At 37.0% G+C, this 24,705-nt stretch overlaps 1 protein-coding gene across 1 annotated transcript in view; it reads left to right on the top strand.

The window, feature by feature from the left end:
• Positions 1-19,016: 19,016 nt before the first annotated feature.
• LOC149253618 (sufE-like protein 1, chloroplastic/mitochondrial) overlaps positions 19,017-24,705 on the top strand; it is an 80,365-nt gene continuing 74,676 nt past the window's right edge. The window contains exon 1 of the mRNA XM_089454547.1: positions 19,017-19,214. Coding sequence (XP_089310673.1) covers positions 19,017-19,214 — 198 coding nt within the window. The remainder of the gene's footprint in view (positions 19,215-24,705) is intronic.

Here is a 24,705-nt window from a genome sequence, read left to right as displayed (position 1 = left end):
TATAATAGAGGACCTGGCCCAATCGCCATCCGCTATGTTGACGCTTGAGGTACCACAAAATTGTCTCTCCCAAGAGCAAGCTTTATTATCAGCAATAGGTGGGATTGACCCAATGGATTCCAATCTTTTGGCCTTTAATCATAAAGGATATGACCCTCAGTTACCAGCTCAACTAGCTTTCCTTATTCAAGTGAAAGCCCTCAAAAAAACTGTTCATCAAACAATTATTGATGAGGGGGCATCTACATGCATTATGTCGATGAGTTGCTGGAAAACTTTAGGATCTCCAACCTTATCGCAATCTTCGACGACATTAAAAGCATTTGATGGATGGACATATACCCCATATGGTATTATAAATAACTTGAAAGTTGAACTAGGAGGGAAAACAGTAGAAACTGATGTTGAAGTAATCGACGGAAACCTTGATTACAACATCCTATTGGGAAGACCCTGGATATATGCCATGGCCGCAGTTGTATCGACCTACTTCAGGAAGATTTCATTTCCCTTCCAAGGAGGAATTACAATCGTTGACCAAAAAAAATTTCTCCCCAACAGTTCACAAGTTACGGGAAGCATTCAAATGATCCATGGAAGCAATCATTCGCTCCAAAATATCAGAGTAGGTCTCCTAAAAGACCCTGCCTTAATGGGTACTTTTTCCCTACCACCTCCGAGTAATCTGGCGGAAGTGGCCACAATGGAATATGAAACCTTCTATATCTAATGGATTTGGACTCCGAGGACGGTTCTTATCTCGTGTCGACCTCGTTAAAAAATGAAACAAGGAGTCATGAGGATAGTTCTTTTACTGTGTCGACCTCATTAAAAAATGAAACAAATCCCCTTTCCAAGTCTCAAAGGTAAACCTTCATTCCAACCACCGAGTTGAATGCAATGAAGCTTGGGGGGCATGCACCTCGATTTGAGTTATTATGCTGGGGGCATGCAAACTTATCGAGCAGTTTTAGCACACAGTTCATGCTCGTTAAAAAATAAACGCAAGATCCGAGCAGTTTTAGCACATAGTTCATGCTCGTTAAAAAATAAACATAAGACTGAGCAGTGTTTTTCCACGTTTAAGCTCGTTAAAAAATGAACTATCTTTAGGTAAATAACCACCGTGAATGTAACATTATCAGCCATTAAAGCCTTGGTTGTGTTTGCACCATCACCTCCACTTTTCCATTGGCCGATCATTCACCTCCATATGATTGTTTACCCATTTTGAGGAACAGCTGTGAAGAGTGATTTCACTAGCCATCCTTGTGACACTGCCATGATTGGAAAATTCCAACCCATACCTGGAATCAGCTGCTAACCCGTTTTATCACTCGTTCCTCAAAAGACGAGTCTTCTTTAAGCTCTTTTCATCTGACTCATAAAATATGAAAAGATTGCCGAGTTTTGGCCTTCTAGCTCGTTAAAGCGACTGGAAGTGCTATCCCTCCTCTAGATTTTAATCTTTTTGGACCTGAGGGATTATTGCACAAAAAGATCGAGCGCCTGTTTTGTTCGGCTCGTTAAAACTATCGAAGATTCATCCCTTCTGTATTATTTTATACTTTTTCGGACTTAAGGGATTAGATGACGAAAAAGGACTTTCGGAGTTCACTTTACGTACCTTTTCAGATTCTCTAAAAATGAAAAGGACTGAGTTATCTTTGTCGTTAGACTCGTTAAAAACATTAAATAGCGATAAACTTGTCTTTAGACGAGAACGAGTTTCACTATCGCTAGGCTCGTTAAAACATAGCGATGGGTTTGCCCGAAGGGAAAATTATAGAACAAGCATATGTTATCGTCCTCAAGCTTGACAAAAATAAAGAGGTACTGGTCAGCAATGACTGGGGAAAAATTGGGAAGAAACTCAAAGAACTTTATTGGTAGCAAGTCGCTCTTGAACATGACACTTCCACTCCGTGCCTGAGTCGGGTTGGGTTGTTTCATTCACCGGTCACATCACCATGGTATCACCATACCATCCACCTTTGGGGTAAATGCTACTAATCCATCACACAAGTGTCGCCGATATGTTCAAGAGAAGTCATCCAGAGAAGTCAACCGCGTCCCATCCACTACCATACATTATCCTTCATCCTTTCATGACCTCCACCCTGAACCATATATCATCAGATTGTTTTCACCTCCATCAAAATCATTTGCTCCGTTCCGTGTCACTAATGTGGGATAAATTAAGGCCCTCCTTTGACGGATCGCTTCTTGTCGACATCAGCTCATTATCCAAGAAGTTGATCTAGGAACAACCCCTTCAGTACTTTGAAGCTTGCATGCCTCAATGGCAAGTTTCTCACTTCCGGCGACAGGTATACATCAATGACCTTCGACCGAAAGATTTTGCGTGGTGTTCGACGCCAAGTCCTCTATTCACACCACGTGAATTGTACTGCAGTACCTTGAGGGTCATTATCATTATTGGTGATTCCTCTCGCGCTTGTTAACGGTTTACCTCATTGACCGGTAATCAAGCGATGTCTTTCCATGTTTGAGTTTAGAACATTTCTCACATGGACTGACTTGTACTTAGAGTGAATATCGGATGAGATTGAAGACCCCGGATCTAGTTTCATCCATCCGAGCTGCGATATATATTCAGGAAAAATAAAGACATTGACATGTACAACATTACAGCAGATAATCACCCTACCAAAAGGATGATGGTTTCATCAAAATCATCAGTCTACCATCAGACAATTGTCTGTTCCATGTACAAAAAAATGAATTTATAAAGCTGAGCATGGAAATTCCCGCCTCAGCTAGATCATGAAAGCAGTATGAAAAATAATGTATTGTATTGTATCTTATTACAGGTCTCCTCCCAGCATTGGAAGAACTTCGGATCCTCCTAATAAAGCATTTCACCCGATAAACGGCCTCATACTTTAGGGGGCAACTGTTATAGACATTTTTGTACCTTACAGCTATAAGCATGAAATGTCCATAATTCAAGGGATCCAAATTCCTTAAAAGTGTTGTTACAACTCCTAAAGGAACAAGGTCAACAAATTACAACTTCTCCCAGAAGTTCTCCACCAGAAACTACTCAAAATTGGTCAAAACTGGATTAGCGCACCTTGTACACATGGGAATTGCATTTCAGTGCACCTTGTACACACGTGAATTGCATTTCAGTGCACCTAAATACACTGTGAGGGTGGGCTGATAAGAAAAAGACAAGTGGCGGAGACAGTTTGTGAGGTGGATGATCATGGAATCTTCCAGAAACTTCTCATGGGACACTTGCCTATCAAAATCGCCCAATGATGAGTAAGAAATCAATGAAATCTCCAAGTGGCATCAAGAACTATCAAAGAGAAGACACTAATCAGAAACCCAGAGCTAACTCACACCTCTGAAAATACCTATATATAGATCTCTCATCCCAGAGATCCGGGGGTTGGAGGTTGGAATTTTGTTATTGCAAAGAATTGTTGTTGGTTTGAGATTGGAATCATTGGGTGTTTAATGCTTTGAAGGGAGGTGAAGAAAGGATTTCATTCGCTGGGAGGAAGATGTTGGATTGGAGACCTCTTGGTTGTATCTCCTCCTGAACCTTGTTATTCATCAATAAAGCTATCTTGGTTTCTCCTATATACTGATGTATCTTTGATGTATGATTGCATTAGTATGTTTAGTTTATTTCTAATCCTGAACTATTTATGAATATGAATCTATGTCTTTGTGTAGTGTTCTCTTCTTGTGATCTTGCAGGAACCTGTTGAAGCTGGGCGAGCGAGAAGGCAAGTGGCTGGGAACTCTCAAAGAGAAGAGAAACCAGATCGAGGGACAAACGGAAGACACCGGTTAGTCCATCCATCTCTCTTCATTCTTAATTCATAAAGGAAGAATACTAGAATAGCTGTGTCTGTTTGTTGCTAAGGCACTGTCACACCTTAGGTGGATAGGGTCATCCTGCATAGGCATTTTTCCCCACAACAATAGGCCTCTCTATGTTGATTCCCAACTATCCCATGCATGTAGTGCTTCATTAATTTTTGTATGGGATTTATAGTTGAAGTCAGAAATAGGGACTAAGTGGCTAAGACTTGAAATGGTGGGACCTTATGCAGTATTGCCAGGATCTACAATATGCCATTTTCTTTTATTAGAGGATGAGGAAGCAGTAGGATCAGTGAATTGGTATCCCATATATTGTTCTATACTATCACTTTGATCCTAATTTCTCATTTTTGTGATGCAATAATGGGATTTTTTATTTAATACTAAATGTCATGAACCTTGCACCTTAAAAATGATAAGAAACCAATAATTATAGTCCTCTTCGATTGAGTAACCTCCTTTTACAATGAATACAATGCATAATAAAATATTTGATGATCCTATGACTAATTCTATTTAGTGTATATATAGGAGACAATTGGTACAATCATAATACAATGGGGCCATGAAGTTTCTAGTCAATATACTAATATAACAGTAGAAATGTAATAAATTAATATGCAGGGATTAAGAAGGGGAATGGGGTAACATGGGGCTTATATAGGGCTTAATGCTTTTTATAATTACTCAAAATTTCAATAGTTTGTGACTTCCTTAGTTATAATATTCATTATCTTTACTATTGCAGTCATTTACGTACTACCTTGAGGATTTTTAGCCTCATTGATAAAGAATAAAAATGATACCATAACTAGTATGCATTGACAACTAACTTTTTTTTTCTAGGAAAGTATCCCATTCCACTTAAACATCAAAATTGAAGGAGAAAATATAGGATCCTAGAGAGAAACCAACCTCCCAATCTAATTTTATTTAAACTGCAACAATTATCAACTATGATAGGCTAAGTGTGTGTTCACTAATTTTTGAGAACTTTAAAATGATGATTGGCCTAGAAAATAGATGATATAATTTTTGGAATTGTATGAACTAGACATTCTTCATCAGGAATTTGACTATTAATATTTATTTGTAGTTGAGATGACCAAAGTTAAAATGACTATACAATAACCTTTATACCCAATTGAAACTTGATTGAGATGTTGGAACATAGGTATAATTCTTTGTTGATCACATTGTTGACTCTTGGCTTGAATGCCTAGACTAGAAAGAATTGAGAAATAAATGTTGTGGAGAGAGAAGTTTAATAGGATAGTAAACCAAAGGAAATTTTTATGTCACATTTGAAACTACTAAAACTCATGAAAATGGAAAATCATAGTACCTTGTGTTGGAAATATAACCAAGTTCAGTCTTCATAATTTTGATATTATAAAAAATAAAAAAAGATGGTGTTTGATTTAAAAGAAAAAGTTATTTTATCATGTCCTACTTGGACATTTAAAGAAATAAAATTCAATTGTTAAGTATGATTTTGTGTCTCCAAATTGACCAAGCTAGCCCTCCTGAGGACAATTCAACTTTCCCAAAGGACATGTCCCTTTGTATGAGTGAACAACTATATATTGGCATCTATACCTCATCACTCGGAACCAATTTGTATCTCTTTTACGGAGGACAATATTCATATCTATATGAGACACTTATCTTTTGTGGTATGTGAATTATTTGAGGGTCAATATTTTGTAATGATGCGAGCTTAGTATGGAAACATAGATCTGTGGTATCTGAGCTTACTGTGGCAACATATTTTTTGTATTGTGAGAATTGTTGAGACACTTGATTGCAGTAGCATATGGCATTTTAAAGACACTATTGTCGAAAAACATAGGGAGGGTTGACTTGGAATTTGGATTACTGGTTAGTTTATCTAGGACTTGGATTTCTTTGTCTAACAAAAGATTCTATAAGGAAAGGATTGTTGGGTTTCCCCTTGCAGGATTTTATTTGTCTTTTAGCCTAATTTTTGATGTCTCTTGTCTTTTTTTAAATTATACTTCCATAATTGCTTGATTACCTAATTGAATCAAGAAAATACTAAATGAAGAACATAAATAACAGTCACAAGTAATTAGTACGATTAGAAATTCTAGATTGCATTCGAATTTCTACACCATGGACTATAAAGAGGGTTTTCTTGTCCAATTGTTCATATAAATTATCATATTCAAAAAATAAAAATAAAATACAATTACAATACATAATTTTTCCACTTTAGAGAGAATCTTATGATGCAAATTTTGAACCAAAAGTCATAGTTTCCCTGTGATGCAAAAATGGGTCTTGGATAAACCTCTAAGTCTAAAAGACTTCATATAAGAGGTGAAGGGTGGAAAATGACACACATCCTTTGTAAATAAAAGGAAAATTAAAGTTGCAGGTTGTTCTCAGAAATAGTCTCATTGCAGAGATCTCCTCATTCTGAATCCAACACAACTTGAATGGGCAAAAAGGGACTTCATATGAAGGAGTTATCATAAATAGAAGTTCCCCTTTTGTTATCTGGGAAAGAGGCTAAAAACATGAGAAAACAGTAGAAAGCGAGCCTATCGAAGGTCAAAGAGGCAGTGAACAGGGGTCGTCAGATCTGGCTGATCAATGGTCCAGATACAATTGGCATATCGCATCTGTAGTGATAGGTATATCGGCAATTGTAATCGGCGTTGGCATAAACCATATTATATGGGAAGGTTGTGGGCTTATGTGATATGCGATTGCGACAAGTCGCATCGCAATATCGCATCGGCACATTACCATGGAGCGAGACTGATATGCTATAGGTTATATGTGCGATGCGATGTCCAGATCCGATGGGGAGATAAACCAGATTTAATATATTTTGAAATCCATTCGATGGCATTTTTAACGTATATTCGTGTATTTTGTTTATTAAGCGAAATACAAAGGGGAGCATCGATGCAATGTAAACTAGACCTCAAAGGGTTCTGGAATAAAAATATATAACATTTCAAATCCACCCAAAGCCATATTTGCGTTATTTTCCATGTTTTAACGTATTTTAAAGATACAAAGGGGAAACCTATGGAACAGACATTATGACATGCGATAGTGATTCACAGGTGGACCTGATAGGAAAATAAAGCACATTTATGAAAATTTGAAGTTTGGGAATAGTGTTTCCTACAAATTTTTCCATGTATTGTAGTGTTTTCCTATGTTAACATAGAACGACTATTTCTGGGGAAATTTAAGTGCTGGTGGTTCATTCCGTTATGGGATAGGTGGCATTCATCCCCGAGGGCATTTAGTAATGATTGCTAATGCTCAAAGTAGGATTCGAGTGGACCAAAAGAGTAAGATGAAGAACCTGAGAGGGACAATGAACAGATAGTGCCATTTTGGCTTCAAAGCCATGGGTGTCAAAGATAGAGGGGCTGATTGAGTTGTTGAGGGATATTGAGTTGTTGATGGTGGCTAAATTGTTGCTTGTTGCTGATTGCTAAAAGTAGTAGTAGCCGAGAGAGCAGAAAGAGAGAGAGAGAGAGCTGAAGAGATACTATGCAGAGCAGTTGAGGGAGCCCTGGGGTCACTTGAAGTTCAAGTGAAAAGCCAGAGAGCTGAAGGTTGCAGAAGGCAGAAAGAAGCCAGTGTGAAGAGCCAGAGAGCCAGAGCGAGAGCCAAAGAGCTAGAGTCAGAGCCAAGAGGCATAGAAAAGAGACAAAGAGCCAGAGTCAGAGCCAAGAGATAGAACCAAGAGACAAGAGCTAGAGCCAAGAGAGAGAGCCAAGAGCCAGAGCTTCAAGAGCCAGTGGATAAAATGGTGTCTGAGCCCACTGCTTTTGTGTGAAAATAGAAGGAGTTGAGCCAAGATCTTGTAAAAAAGACTTACACCATAATCCCAGAGAGCCTAGCTGAGTTGACTATAACTCTCGAAGATGTAGCCTAACAGTTGTGGGTGAACTCCTAATTAAATTGTTGTCTTATATGTTTATTATTACTACTGCATTATTCACTATTATATGCAATTATATATATGTTTAAGCACATTTACGTATTAGCATACAGAAAAGAATTTAAAGCACATAAACAACCAACAATAAATGTAGGCATATACTTATACTTTCAAGCATTTCTTAATTTCACATTGGTTGATCATTAAGACATGGGAAAATATTCAAGCTTTGCGAGTGGGAGAGGTTCTTGTAGATTAGACAAGAAACCTAAGAGCCTCATTTTAGATCAGGTGGTATCAGGGCTTAAGATTGATTAATCCCACCTTCAAGGAAGGTTATATCAGAGTGCTTGATTGACGGAGCAACGATTGCTTGTCTGAAAGGTGTTTGGGTAGTCAAGGATTGATTCTCTAATTGATTATATGCTTGTTTGCAGACTGACTATTTTTTAACTTTGTAGAGGTGAAGGGAAAGCTATTGATAGCTCAGTCCAGGAAGGACAAGAAGGATAAGAGCTAAAGGCACTCTTCTTATCCCAAAGGACCTCAAGGAAACCCAAAGCACAAGAGGTTTGTTGCAAGTGGTTGCTTAAGTAATCTCTTTATTTATCTTGTTGAAGTTTTCTTTGTTCATTAGAATAATGACAAATTCCACAAGTGGGTTCTCAAATTCTTCTCTCTTCACAAGATTCTTTGATGAAGACATGAAGCAAGAGTTGTCCACCATGATGGATATGGTGAGAGAAATGTATGAGGATGGAAGGAAGAGAAACATACTTAGAGAACAACTGAATTCCATGAAGAAAGAGAACCAGTTGCTTGCTGAAAAATTGCAGGAAATGGAGAGGCAACTTCATATTGAAAATATGAACTTGAAAAGGATGAATGAGTTGGAAACATAGCCGTTTGTTGCCCAAGAAGCCTTAGTCAAGTACCAGCTTGAAGAAGAGGTAAACCATTACAGTTTGTCTTCAAGTTCCTCTGAGAATGCTTATATCAGTTCTTTTGAAAAACATACTAATGGCATAGGTTACAAGCTAATGTCCAAGATGGGCTATTAAGGAAATGGCTTGGGAAAGAATGCACAAGTTATTGTTAAACCAATAATGGTTGAGGAAAGGCCTAAGTGCCTGAAAGCCATTGAAACACTCCCAAGAAGGAGTTTCAGTTCATGTCCTCTACCACAAAAGTGTGAAGGTTGTATTTAAGAGGAATACACTACCTTGAAACATCAATTGTAGGATGCAAGTGTTCAGAAGCACACACTTGAACTAGAGAGTTGGGGAGACTCTAACAACCTTAAAGAGATTGATGGTGTTCCAAAGGGAGCAACTTCTTCATTTGCTTCACCTCCTCATGAAGGCAATAAAGGTGAAAGAGGTAGGTATAAATCTGGTTCTAAACATTTTCCTTTTGATTTTACAAAGCATGATAAATTTCCACATAAGTATAGGGAAAGAGTTGCATGTTCCTTCTGTGGTTTGGATAGCCATAATGTTTCTAGATGTTGGAAGAGAATGGCCACATACAGGAAACTTTTGAAGGAAAAGAAGCAAGTAGCCAAAGGTCCATTGGACAAGGAAAACCATGTTATCAAGAGGATGCACATGCAACGCACTTACTGCCATAAGCAATGACATCTTGCTGCAACATGTTGGACACTAAATCCAACAATGCTTCCACCAAAGCTGAAGAAAGTGGAAAAAGAAGATGGCAGAAATGGAAAGGAAGATTCCATGAGTGATGTGTCTCAAAATGATTCACATGTTGATGCTGATGTGCAGACAAAGGTAGTACCTTTGAAAGGGATTGGTAAGGAAGGGTTAGAGTTCTTATCCGATTGAGATTGCATGTCTATTGATGCATCTACATTATATTTCAATTCAGCTTTGAAAGTACGATGTGCTTAAGTGAAAGTTGAAGGAGGAAATGCATGCATGAGCATGAGATGCATGAACTTAGGGATGTTGATGATTTCCTTGTTTTTGGACATGAATGTCTAATTAACTTGCAAGGTTGATTGCTTTGACATGCATGTGATTCCATGTTGACTCGAGAGAAGTTAACTTCATCTCCAAATGGAGATAATGATGAAGTATTTCATCAGTTGAAAAAGAGTCCAAATGGTATTTTTCTACATGCTTTACTTGAAGGGTTATTTGTTTAAAGGCATGTTTTGTGGGCTTGTTATATAGTCCATCATTTGTATATAGATGTAAGACATGGAGGTGTTCACAAGATGTGAAATCTGTTTCTTTTGTTGAAGCAGGAGTTTGGGCCATCCAAGTTGTTGTCTGTATGCCTGTTGTTGTTAACAGTTGTTGTTGGCAGCTTTCAAAAAGGTACAAATGAAAGTTTGTGGAGAAGACGTACTTCACATTTGTTTGAGCCACCTTGGATCAGTGACCAAGGAAAAGAAGTTCAAACCACCTTCTATGACCAGTTCAACAAAAATTCTGTAGGAAGGCAAGGAGGAAGATAGTTCTTCCCAAGAAGACTAGCCCATCCAAGAAGGGAAGTGGTCAGAAACTATTGGTGCAGAGGCACTATTCAAAGGCAAGTGTAGGGACGTTGAAAGAAGAGGGTGAGTCACTCTCATTTACTGTTCAGATCAGTATATCAGTCTTTTGGAGACCAAAAGTTCTTTTAGTGGAAAGGTGTGATCCAAAAATGGATCCTATATAAATCTCTAAGTCTAAAAGACTTCATATAAGAGGTTAAAGGTGCCAAATAGCACACCTCCTTTGTAAATCAGAGGAAAATGAAAGTCGCAGGTTACTCTCAAAAATAGTCTCATTGCAGCGATCTCCTCATTCTGAATCCAATGCAACTTGAATGGGAAAAAATGGACTTTGGATGAAAGAGTTATCATAAACAGAAGTTCCCATTTTGTTCATTGGAAAAGAGGCTAAAAACGTGAGAAAAAAAAAACGAGCCTATCGGAGGTCAAAGAGGTAGTGAACAGGGGCCATCGGATTTGGCCAATCAACAATCTAGATCTGATCGGCATATCACATTGGTAGTAACAGGCAGATCGACAATCATAATCGGCATTGGCATAAACCATATTATATGGGAAGGCCGCAGGCTTATGCGATATGCGATTGTGACAAGTCACATCGCAATATCACGTCGGCACATTACCATGGAGCGGGGCCAATATGTTATAGGTTGTATATGCGATGTGGTGGCTAGACCCAATGGGGCGATAAGCCAGATTTAATATATTTTGAAATCCATTCGATGGCATTTTTAATGTATTTTCATGTATTTCATTTATTAAGCGAAATACAAAGGGGAGCATCGATGCAATGTAAACCGGACCTGAAAGGGTTCTGGAATGAAAATATATAACATTTCAAATCCACCAAAAGCCATATTTGTGTTATTTTCCATGTTTTAACGTATTTTAGAAACACAAAGGCGATAGCGATTCACAGGTATTGCGACATGCGATAGCGAGTCATAGGCAGATGCGATAGGAAAATAAAGCACATTTATGAAAATTTGAAGTCTGGGAACAGTGTTTCTTGCATATCTTTCCGTGTATTACAACGTTTTCTTGTGTCAACACAGAATGACTGTTTCTATGGAATTTTAAGCATCGGTGGTTCATTCTGTTATGGAATAGGTGGCATTCATCCCTAAGGGCATTTAGCAATGGTTTCTAATGCTCAAAGAAGGGATTCGAGTAGACCAAAATAGGAAGATGAAGAGCCCGACAAGGACAATGAACACACAACGTCATTTTGGCTTCAAAACCATGGATGTCAAAGACAGAGGGGTTGGCTGAGTTGTTGAGGGCTGTTGAGTTTCTGACAGTGGCTAAGTTGTTGTTTCTTGTTGAATGCTGAAAGCAGTAGTGGCAGAGAGTCGAGAGAGAAAAGAGAGAGAGAGAGAGCCAAAGAGCTACTGAATAGAGTAGCTGAGAGAGCCTTGGGGTCACTTGAAGTTCAAGTGCAAAGTCAGAGAGTTGAAGGTTGCAGAAGGTAGAAAGAAGCCAAAGTGAAGAGCTAGAGAGCTAGAGCGAGAGCTAAAGAGCCAGAGTTAGAGCCAAGAGCTAGAACCAAGAGCCAAGAGCCATAACCAAGAGCCATAGCTTCAAGAGCCAGGGGATAAAATGGTGTCTGAACCCACTGTTTTTGTGTAAAAACAACAGAAGTTGAGCCAAGAGCTTGTAAAAAATACTTACATCATAATCCCAGAGAGCCTAGTTGAGTTAACTAGAGCTCACGGAGATGTAGCCCAAGAGTTGTGGGTGAACTCCTAATGAAACTATTGTCTTATGTGTTTATTCTTACTGCTGCGTTATTCACTGTTATATGCATTTATATATATGTTTAAGCACATTTATCTATTAGCATATGCAGCAGAATTTAAAGCACATAAACAACCAACAATAAATGTAGGCATATACCTATATTTTCAAGAATTTCTTAATTCCGCATTGGTTAATCATTAAGACATGGGAAAATATTCAAGCTTTGGGAGTGGGAGAGGTTCTTGTAGATTAGACAAGAAACCTAAGAGCCCCATTTTCAGATCAGGTGGTATCAGGGCTTAATATTGATTAACCCCACCTTCAAGGAAGGTTATATTAGAATTCTTGATTAACAGAGCATAGATTGCTTGTCTGAAAGGTGTTTGGGTAGTCAAGGATTGATTGTCTAATTGATTATATGCCTGTTTGTAGATTGACTATTTGCTGAGTTTGTAGAGGTGAAGTGAAAGCTATTGATAGCTCAGTCTAGGAAGGACAAGAAGGAGAAGGGCTGAAGGCACTCTTCTTATCCCAAAGGACCTCAAGGAAACCCAAAGCACAAGAGGTTTGTTGCAAGAGGTTGCTTAAATAATCTCTTTGTTTATCTTGTTGAAGTTTTTTTTGTTCATTGGCATAATGACAACTTCTATAAGTGGGTCCTCAAATTCTTCTCCCTTCACAAGATTCTTTGATGAAGACATGAAGCAAGAGTTGTCCACCATGATGGATATGGTGAGAGAAATGTATGAGGATGGAAGGAAGAGCAGCATACTTAGAGAACAACTAAATTCAATGAAGGAAGATAAGCAATTGCTTGCTGAAAAATTGTAGGAAATGGAAAGGCAACTTCATATTGCAAATATGAACCTGAAGAGGATGAATGAGTTGGAAACCCAGCTCTTTGTTGCCCAAGAAGCCTTAGTCAAGTACCAGCCTGAAGAAGAGGTAAGCCATTACATTTTGTCTTCAAATTCCTCTGAGAATGCTTATATTGGTTCTTTTGAAAAACATACTAATGGCATAGGTTCCAAGCTAATGTCCAAGATGGGCTATGAAGGAAAGGGCTTGGTAAAGCATGCACAAGGTATTGTTGAACCAATAATGGTTGAGGAAAGGCCTAAGTATTTGGGTCTTGGCTATGGTCAGTCTTATGGAGAGAATTCCAAAGCTGCCATGAAAGCCATTGAAACACTCCCAAGAAGGAGTTTTAGTTCATGTCCTCTACCTCAAAAGTGTGAAGGTTGTATTCAAGAGGAATACAATACCTTGAAACATCAATTGCAGGATGCAGGTGTTCAAAAGCACACAGTTGAACTAGAGAGTTGGGGAGACTCTAACAACCTTGAAGAGATTGATGGTGTTCCAAAGGGAGCCACTTCTTCGTTTGCTTCACCTCCTCATGAAGGAAATAAAGGTGAAAGAGGCAGGTATAAATCTGGTTCTAAACATTTTCCTTTTGATTTTACAAAGAATGATAAATTTCCACATAAGTATAGGGAAAGAGTTGCATGTTCCTTTTGTGGTTTGGATAACCATAATGTTTCTAGATGTTGGAAGAGAATGGCCACATACATGAAACTTTTGAAGAAAAGAAGCAAGCAGCCAAAGGTCCATTGGACAAGGAAAACCATGCTATCAAGAGGATGCATATGCAGTGCACTAAGCGAGGACATCTTGCTACAAAATGTTGGACACCGAATCCAACAATGCTTCCACCAAAGCTGAAGAAAGTGGAAAAAGAAGATGGCAGAAATGGAAAGGAAGATTCCATGAGTGATGTGTCCCAAAATGATTCACATGTTGATGCTGATGTGCAGACAGAGATAGTACCTTTGAAACTTATTGGTAAGGAAGGGTTAGAGATCTTATCCGATTGAGATTGCATGTCTATTGATGCATCTACATTATATTTCATTTCAGCTTCGAAAGTACTATGTGCTTAAGTGAAAGTTGAAGGAGGAAATGCATGCATGAGCATGAGATGCATGAACACAGGGATGTTGATGATTTCATTTTTTTTGAACATGTATGTGTAATTAATTTGTAGGGTTGATTGCTTTGACATGCATGTGATGCCATGTTGACTTGTGATAAGTTTACTTGGTCTCCAAATGGAGATAATAATGAAGTGTTCCATCTATTGAAAAAGAGTCCAAATGGTCTTTTTATGCATGGTTGAATTGAAGGGTTATTTGTTTAAAGGAATGTTTTGTGGGCTTGTTGTCTAGTCCATCATTTGTATATAGATGTAAGACATGGAGGTGTTCAAAAGATGTGAAATCTGTTTCTTTTGTTGAAGCAGGAGTTTAGGCCATCCAATTTGTTGTCTGTATGCCTGTTGTTGTTAACAGCTGCTTTTGGAAGCTTTCAAACAGGTACAAATGAAAGTTTGTGGAGAAGATGTACTTTACATTTGTTTGAGCCACCTTCGATCAATGACCAAGGAAAAGAAGTTCAAACCACCTTCTATGACTAGTTCAGCATAAATTCTGCAGGAAGGCAAGGAGGAAGATAGTTCTTCCCAAGAAGACCAGCCCATTAAAGAACCGAAGTGGTCAGAAACTATTGGTACATAGGCACTATGCAAAGGCAAGTGTAGGGAGGCTAAAAGAAGAGGGTTAGTCACTCTCATTTACTATTTATATCAGTATATCAGTCTGTTGGAGACCAAAATTTCTTTTAGTGGTAAGGCGTGATCAAAAAATGGATCCTGCATAAATCTCTAAGTCTAAAAGACTTCATATAAGAGGTTAAAGGTGCCAAATGGCACACCTCCTTTGTAAATCAAAGGAAAATGAAAGTCACAGGCTACTCTAAAAAATAGTCTCATTGTAGAGATCTCCTCATTCTGAATCCAACACAACTTGAATGGGCAAAAATGGACTTCGGATGAAGGAGTTATCATAAACAGAATTTCCCCTTTTGTTCTTTGGGAAAGAGGCTAAAAACATGAGAAAATGGCAAAAAGTGAACCTATCAGAGGTCAAAGAGGTAGTGAACAGGGGCCGTTGGATCTGGCCAATCAACAATCCAGATCTGATCAGCATATCACATTGGTGGTGACAGGTGTATCGGCAATTGCAATCGGCATTGGCATAAACCATATTATATGGGAAGGCCGCAGGCTTATGCGGTATGCAATTGCGACAAGTCTTATTGCAATAGCACATGAGCACATTACCATGGAGTGGGGTCGATATGTTATAGGTTGTATACATGATGTGGTGGCTGGGGCGATAAGCCAGATTTAATATATTTTGAAATCCGTTCGATGGCATTTTTAACATATTTTCGTGTATTTCATTTATTAAGTGAAATACAAAGGGGAGCGTCAATGCGATGTAAACCAGACCCTAAAGGGTTCCAGAATGAAAATATATATAAGATTTCAAATCTACCCAAATCCATATTTGCATTATCTTCCATGTTTTCACGTATTTTAAAAGTACAAATGGGAAAAACAATGTAAACTTTGAAACGAGAACTATAAACTCAAAACGGGAACTCTGGCTAAAAAACCCCGAAAAAACATCAAAAACAGTGCTAAAAATGAAAAGTGTGTATACTGGAACGATGATTTTATTTTTTAGGGGTCAATTTTGAACATGTTTTAAAAATCATAGTGACTACGAAATTTTCGTGCAAAATATAGCTTCAAAACGAAAAAGTAATGATACTAGAATGATGAATTTTTTTTTAGGGTCAATTTTCAAACTTTTTAAAAAATGCTAGTAAAACCAAATTTTTATGTGCCAAACAAAGTTGTTTGTGAGGAAAAAAACACATTAATGTTTTTGGTAGAATATCATTTTTCTTTCCTAAATATAAATTCAACATGTTTTCAACCATAACATGCTAGATACAAAAGAAATTGAAATTTTTTCAACTATAAAATTAAAAAACCATGACATTATGAACAAATTACATCAGTAAATGAATTCAAAATTCATTATTTGTATATTGAATAGAACATACATTATATCTCTAATTTAATATTGATTTTAGATATTTTAAACAATAAAAACTATTATAATTAAAACATATAATCCAACAACATAAAAATGCCTCATAACTTCTCATTTAACACCATATGGAAATCATTAATTGTATTTCAAGATACGATGCATACATCAGTTATATAAACTATTTTATGAATATCCTACACAGACATGGATTTCTAAACAAATAAATGCACGAGAATTCATTTGTGGACGTAAATATTAATACAAAATGAATGTACTGGAATTCAATTATACCTATGCCAAAAGAAGGTTTTGGTAACAAGAGCTATGTACAAATCTAAATAAACATATAGTTTTTTAGGTGTAAGTCTGCTGACCCCGTAGCATTATAATGTTACTGCAATTGCCATATTATCATTAGTAGGTTTATAAAGTATTTAATTATTAAAAATTAATTTAATATTCCGTCAATCGTTTGCATAGAGCAGAAACCCTCATGGCATAATCAACAAAGGTGCTAAATGGAAACGATGAATATGCATGCATATCATGGCCCTCCTTTTTTTCAAAATCTAGTACAGACTCCGAAGAATAGCCGAACCATAAACTCAGCATAGCGGACCCAAGAATTGTATCACAAGGTTGGTCAAAATATATACAGACTTAATATGAATAAACTGAAGCCACAGTGATGTCGGTATTACAACAACGAAAGACCCCGGCCTACAAGAACAGGGCCAAAATCCCAAAGATAAATACAGGACCAAGGCTTCCTTGCCCTCGACTATCTAGCTAATATCGTAAACCACTACAACAATGAGGAAAGTTAAAACCCTCCATCAGGTGACAAGAAGACTGAGTAGTAGCTCCAACAAATAAACTCGCATGCAGAACTGAGAAAGAGAATTTATCCCCGAAATTGCTTAGGAAACCAAACCAAGAATAATGCCACCTCGCTGCCATGACAAAGATAGGAAAGTGAATTATGTTTTGGAATGTGTGATAAATTCTTGAAAATTATTATATAAATGGTAATTGAGGTTTTAACGTAAACTTTATTTAAAATTTTTATTTATAAAACATAATTAAAGAAAAGGAAAGACATTAAATAAAGCCAAAAAAATAAAAACGTTTGATAGTTAAATAATATCACATTCAATTTTTTTTTTTAAATGTGATTTCTTTTGTTAATAAAATAATATTTAAATCATAATAGTCATATGAAATCAAAGTAAAGACATTCATAAAGCCAAAATTAATTTATTAATAAGTTAATATTTAAACCTTAAAGTTATCTCATCCGTGCCCGTTATGTCTCTCTTCAAGTTCTTGGCGTTTTCATTTCGTACTCTAAATACCGCATTCATCAATCAAGCACTTACAATTATGGAGAAGTAAATAATGGAATTAGAATCGACATGAAATTACTAGAAACTGGCAGATAGTATGAATGCACCTCGACCCTGGCAGATAGTATGATTTCCTTCTTTTACAGTGTACGGTGAAAATGTGTCGTAATATATTAGTTAGGTAGATGTTTTGGGGTTATATTATATATGTTATTGTTTCGGGCAATTTTGGGAATCGCCGGGTGGTGGGGTGATTCTGAGAATCGCGCCACCACCCGACAATTCCCAGAATCGCCCAAAATAATAACATATATAATATAACCCCATAAAGCCAAAATTAATTTATTAATAAGTTAATATTTAAACCTTAAAATTATCTCATCTGTGTCCATTATGCCTCTCTTCAAGTTCTTGGCGTTTTCATTCCGTACTCTAAATACCGCATTCATCAATCGAGCACTTGCAATTATGGAGAAGTAAGTAATGGAATTCGAATCGACATGAAATTACTACAAGCTGGCAGATAGTATGAATGCACCTCGACCTTGGCAGATAGTATGATTTCCTTCTTTTGCGGTTTATGGTGAAAATGTGTCGTAATATATCAGTTAGGTTGATGTTTTGGGGTTATATTATATATGTTATTGTTTCGGGCGATTCTGGGAATCGCCCCTCCACCCGCCGATTCCCAGAATCGCCCGAAACAATAACATATATAATATAACCCCAAAACATCAACCTAATTGATATATTACAACACATTTTCACCCGCAAAAGTTCGATTTTTTCTCGCTGAAAAAAATAAATTAATTTATGTACTTGACATTATGATATTACTTAAGCAAAGTTCGATTTTTTCTTGCTGGAAAAAAAAATTAATTTATGGCTTAGGGTTCATGAATCTTTGCGTCCTTCCCATGGTTTTGGATTGTGTAACAGACAGTGGAGAGATTTGTAGCGCGAGGTGGCATTTGGATGTATCACAATAGCTCAAAAGAAAGTTATACCTTTTCTTCATGCACAGACTACGGGTTATATTATATATGTTATTGTTTCGGGCGATTCTAGGAATCGCCGGGTGGTGGGGCGATTCTCAGAATCGCCCCGCCACCCTGGCATGGGGTGGTGGGGCGATTCTGAGAATCGCCCCACCACCCGGCGATTCCCAGAATCGCCCGAAACACTAACATATATAATATAATATAATATCATAAGACAAAGTATATAAAATTGATGATCGCGAATTATATTATTTCCAACTCATCAGCATCTAAAACCGCATTGTAATGTTTACTCGTGTCATCGAATTTATCAGACGAGGAAGTATATAAAACCAAGTAGTGCAAATTAAAACTATTTTGTAATTATCTTCATTGATATATTCCCCATTCAGAATGCCAAGGTAATTAAGTTGACACAACTCTTTAATTTCTGCCATTATGTCTAGAAGATGCTTTTAAATATTCCGGTTGTTCGAATTTATCGGTGCATTTGAAAAGCATGTAAATCTGCAGCAAGCAGAAGGCCTAGAGGAGCCTAAGGTTGTACCTGTGAGCACATTAGAATCCCCTAAAAGTATAGAATAGGAGAAGCGTCTTGAGGTTGAGGAAGCTGGTGACAAAAAGCTCCAAGCACATGTGAATGAAATGTCTTTGAATGCAGATCAAGAAAATTCCATCAAGGAGCTTCACAGCAAGTATCCTCGTTACTCAGAAGAACTTTTGATGAATAAGCTGGCTGATCAGGATGGTGATTTGAAAGATCTTGAAGCACTCTTAAAAACATTACAATGCCAAGAGATTAGAGCTGCTAATCGAAAAGTGTCAGATCCATCATCTTCAAAGGCAACAGATAACACAGATGTTTCCACGGAATCGCCACCCTCAAAGCTACAAAATGCATCTAAGGGCAAAACCAGAGGAAAGAGTGCCAAGAGAGAGAGAGAGATACAACTTTATCCATAAGAAGAGTTCACAAAACGCGTCGAAAAACTTCTTCCGACGATGTGAAGGCCGCTTCTAAAACACCAACAAGGGATACCGTAAACTCTGCATCTCCTTCAAGTCCGCTTGTAGTTGTGTCAGATAGTGACTTCTAGTAAGCCACCAATTATATGGTGAAAAAGGATTACAAAGGACAAGCACAGTGGTGTTTTTCTACATTTATGGTGTTATTCTACATTTAAAATTTGGGTATATATGAATATTCAATTGTAATTTATTTTATCGTCGAGCAAATCCATTTGAAATGATGGCTACTTTTTTTCAGTTGAATTTATCGGTGCATTTGAAATATTCACGGTTCTGTGTTTGATTATACTCCTTTTACAGAATTATTATATATTCTATGTAGGTTCATATAGAGTCCCAGCATATTAAATGCTACCAGTGACAAATGGATGTTTTCCCACTTCAAGGTAAAAAATATCCATGAACTAGTCCGGCACTTTGTTGTCGATGGCTACCGAGATTCGGTAAATAGTTTAATGATCAAATATATTAATAAATTTATACTCATTTCTTTTGCATGTCACAAGTAAAATTAGGTTGGACTATACAATCTGTATACGTGATAACTATCCTGGCATGCTGAATGGGGAAAATATCAATGAATATAATTACAAAATAGTTTTAATTTACGCTACTTGGTTTTATATACTTCGTCGTCTGATAAATTCGATGACACGAGTAAACATTACAATGCGGTTTTAGATGCCGATGAGTTGAAAATAATATAATTCACAATCATCAATTTTATATACTTTGGCTTCCGATATTATATTATATTATATATGTTATTATTTCGAGTGATTCTGGGAATCGCCGGGTGGTGTGGTGATTCTCAGAATCGCCCCGCCACCCCGGCGCGGGGTGGCGGGGCGATTCTGATAATCGCCCCACCACCCAGCGATTCCCAGAATCGCCCGAAACAATAACATATGGGTGGCGGAAAATTTGTGGCATGAGTGCACGACATCATTTGAAACTCTACAAACGTCGAATTCTGAGCTGAGCTAAAGCTGCATACTAGGAATAATTTTTTTTTACGTGGAACCATTTGTAAAAACTGGTTTCTTCCTTCGTTAACCGTGAAATGTGAAAGTGCCAATCCCCATAAAAATATGTGTATGAAAACGAATTTCATTGTTATCTCCACTAATGGCGCTATCCACTATTACAACTTGATTTGGACTGAACCTGTTGACTCTCACCTTTACCATTTCGAAAACACCATCAAAGCAACGTACTCATGTTTAAAAACACTACGTACTTCACAAGATTTCTTGCACCATCGCTAGAGGAATATCTTTGACTATGGGGCATATGGCCACGTAAAGAATCACCCCGCCATTTATATTATATATGTTATCGTTTCGGACGATTCTGGGAATTGCCGGGTGGTGGGGCAATTCTCAGAATTTCCCCACCACCCGGCGATTCCCAGAATCACCCGAAACAATAACATATGGGTGGCGGAAAACTTGTGGCATGAGCGCACAACATCATTTGAAACTCTACAAATGTCAAATTCTGAGCTGAGCTAAAGATGCATGCTAGGAATAATTTTTTTTAGGTGGAAGCATTTGTAAAAACTGGTTTCTTCCTTCGTTAACTGTGAAATGTGAAAGTGCCAATCCCCACCAAAATACGTGTATGAAAACAAATTTCATTGTTATCTCCACTTATGGTGCTATCCACTATTACAACTTGATTTGGATTGAACCTGTTGACTCTCGCCTTTACCATTTCGAAAACACCATCAAAGAAACGTACTCATGTTTAAAAACACTACGTACTTCACAAGATTTCTTGCACCATCGCTAGAGGAATCTTTTTGAATATGGGGCATATGGCCACGTAAAGAATCGCCCTGCCATTTATATTATATATGTTATTGTTTCAAGCGATTCTGGGAATCGTCGGGTGGTGGGAATCGCCCCACCACCCGGAGATTCCCAGAATCACCCGAAAAAATAACATATGGGTGGCGGAAAATTTGTGGCATGAGCACACAACATCATTTGAAACTCTACAAATGTCGAATTTTGAGCTGAGCTAAAGCTGCATACTAGGAATAATTTTTTTTTACATGGAACCATTTGTAAAATCTGGTTTCTTCCTTCGTTAACCGTGAAATATGAAAGTGCCAATCCCCACCAAAATATGTGTATGAAAAAAAAATTCATTTTTATCTCCACTTATGGCACTATCCACTATTACAACTTGATTTGGACTGAACCTGTTGACTCTCGCCTTTACCATTTCGAAAACACCATCAAAGCAACGTACTCATGTTTAAAACACTACTTACTTCACAAGATTTCTTGCACCATCCCTAGAGGAATATCTTTGACTATGGGGCATATGGCCATGTAAAGGATCACCCCGCCATTTATATTATATATTTTATTGTTTCGGGCGATTCTGGGAATTGCCGGGTGGTGGGGCGATTCCCAGAATCGCCTGAAACAATAACATATGGGTTGCAGAAAATTTGTGGCATGAGCGCACAACATCATTTGAAACTCTACAAACGTCGAATTCTGAGCTGAGCTAAAGCTGCATGCTAGGAATAATTTTTTTTACGTGGAACCATTTGTAAAAACTCGTTTCTTCCTTCATTAACCATGAAATGTGAAAGTGCCAATCCCCACCAAAATACATGTATGAAAACGAATTTCATTGTTATCTCCACTTATGGCGCTATCCACTATTACAACTTGATTTGGACTGAATCTGTTGACTCTCGCCTTTACCATTTCGAAAACACCATCAAAGCAACGTACTCATGTTTAAAAACACTACGTACTTCACAAGATTTCTTGCACCATCGCTAGAGGAATATCTTTGACTATGGGGCATATGGCCACGTAAAGAATTGCCCCGCCACTTATATTATATATGTTATTGTTTCGGGCGATTCTAGGAATCGCCGGGTGGTGGGGTGATTCTGAGAATTGCCCCACCACCCGGCGATTCCCAGAATTGCCCGAAACAATAACATAATAACATATGGGTGGAAAAAAATTTGTGGCATGAGCGCACAACGTCATTTGAAACTCTACAAACATCGAATTCTGAGCTGAGCTAAAGCTGCGTACTAGGAATAAATTTTTTTTCACGTGGAACCATTTGTAAAAAATAGTTTCTTCCTTCGTTAACGTGAAATGTGAAATTGCCATTCCCCATCAAAATACGTGTATGAAAACAAATTTCATTGTTATCTCCACTTATGGCGCTATCCACTATTACAACTTGATTTGCACTGAAACTGTTGATTCTCGCCTTTACCATTTCGAAAACACCATCAAACCAACGTACTCATGTTTAAAAACACTACGTACTTCACAAGATTTCTTGCACCATCGCTAGAGGAATATCTTTGACTATGGGGCACATGGCCACGTTTTACGTGGCCATGCACAAAATCTCCACTAGATATGTTCACTACAATATCATATCTCCATTAATTACATCATGGTTTGATCGTTAAATGTGGCATATTTGTTACAGAAAATCGTGGGTCAAATACGTTGATTATCGACATTGTTTTCACAAATGTTGTGTGGTCCATCGACTTTTTCGTAATCAAATCCTTTATTGATGCCATCATAATCACCATGTGGTTGCGCTCATGCCACAAATTTTCTTATTTAAAAAAAAATTGAAAGAAAAAGCAATGCATACATCATCATTATGTACCAATTTGGTCTCAGTGGACTAATGGCATAATAGGAGAGTAGGAACCTGAAGGATAGGGCATGCATGCGAGATGATAATGTGGCCATCTAAAAGTCAACAAAACAAATAACTTGGCATTTTTCTCTTTGTCGTTACTTTTGGCATTTTGTTGTTCGAGCAGTATATAGATGCCATGGCTTCCACACGTAGACAAAATTTTTATTGAAAAATATTAACCAAACAACATCAGTCTATTATAGATAAGATATGCGTCGTTTTTCAGAGTCGAGAAAACTTTATTGGCATGATACACGAAGGGTGAAGGAAGTTTTACAACGGCTTTATTAAAGGTTAAAAGCATATGTTTATGGACGTTAAAATATTGATTAAAAAGTTAAGTTAAAATTTAATTTATAACAATAAATTATATATATATATATATATATATATATATATATATATGAAGTTTTAGCATGGCTTTATTAAAGGTTAAAATGTGCTAAAATATTAATCAAAAAGTTAGGTTTAATATTTAATTTATAACAATAAATTATTATTATTATATATATATATATAATATATATATATATATATATATATATATATATATATATATGTATGTATATATCTATATATATATATCTATATAGTATTATCATTAAACCATGAGGATTGAATAATCAATTTAGGACTTTTTATAACTATTGTTCCAAGATGGGTATTATAGTTAACACTGACAAGACTCAAATCATGATAATTAAATCCAAAAAATCAACCTAAACTAAATGATTAGTTATAAAGGATTAGAAATTTCACAAATATAGTAAACCAATATGAAGTGTGATTTATGGCCTTAAATGAGTTTTGGAGAGTAAACTTTGAAATGCCACAGCTAAAATTAGAGGTCAATAGAGTGTGTGAGGTCCAATTATTGGATAGAGTTCTTGAGAAAATGCTCCTATAACATTAGAGTTAAACATGAGGCATCTTAGATCAAGTGCTTAATGGTTAAGAGCATGTGTTTCCTCCTAAGAGGTTATAGGTTCAAAAACCAGAAGGGGTTAGAGTAGGTATGCCTTTGTAGACAATAATCAATTCGTTGCATGGAGGTGGGTCTCTTGTCTCACAAACAAGGGGGTTTCATACACCAATTTGGTGTCTGGCTTGGCTATGACCTTAAAATTGCATAATAATAATAATTAGGATATAGATTGTTAGAAATTCATAATCTATAAGGGTGAAAGCATGGAGCAGGGTTACACTTTTTGGCAAGAGATGGCATGTTTGGGTGGAAAAAATGATTGCTCAATTGAGCCCTTTTTAGGCGCTCGATCGAGCAGTTTGAGCACTTAAACAATGTAACCCAATGTTGTTTAGGAGGTCAATTTAGCCATGTCTTTACGACAGTTAAATGAAGGAGATTGAGTTTTGGAATTTTTTTTTTGGCTCAGGTAAGTTTTATTATATGGAATTGAATTTCAATATGTTAATTATTAATTTATATGTCATTGTACTAATTTACTTCATTATTTCTTTTATGGTTGATAATTAGGTACAACACTAGCATGTTGCCTTCAAAAAGGAAGAAATTGCATTGCAATTGAAAAAGATCCAATACAGTGCAATTTCATTCAGCAAAAAATTAATGCTTTTC

The sequence above is a fragment of the Pinus tabuliformis genome, chromosome 7 (assembly GCF_031772625.1).
Source record: "Pinus tabuliformis cultivar Carrire ecotype Pingquan chromosome 7, CPIR1, whole genome shotgun sequence".
Lineage (NCBI taxonomy): Eukaryota > Viridiplantae > Streptophyta > Pinopsida > Pinales > Pinaceae > Pinus > Pinus tabuliformis.
Note: the sequence above shows the minus strand (reverse complement) of the source record. Positions and strands in the feature narration are given on the sequence as shown.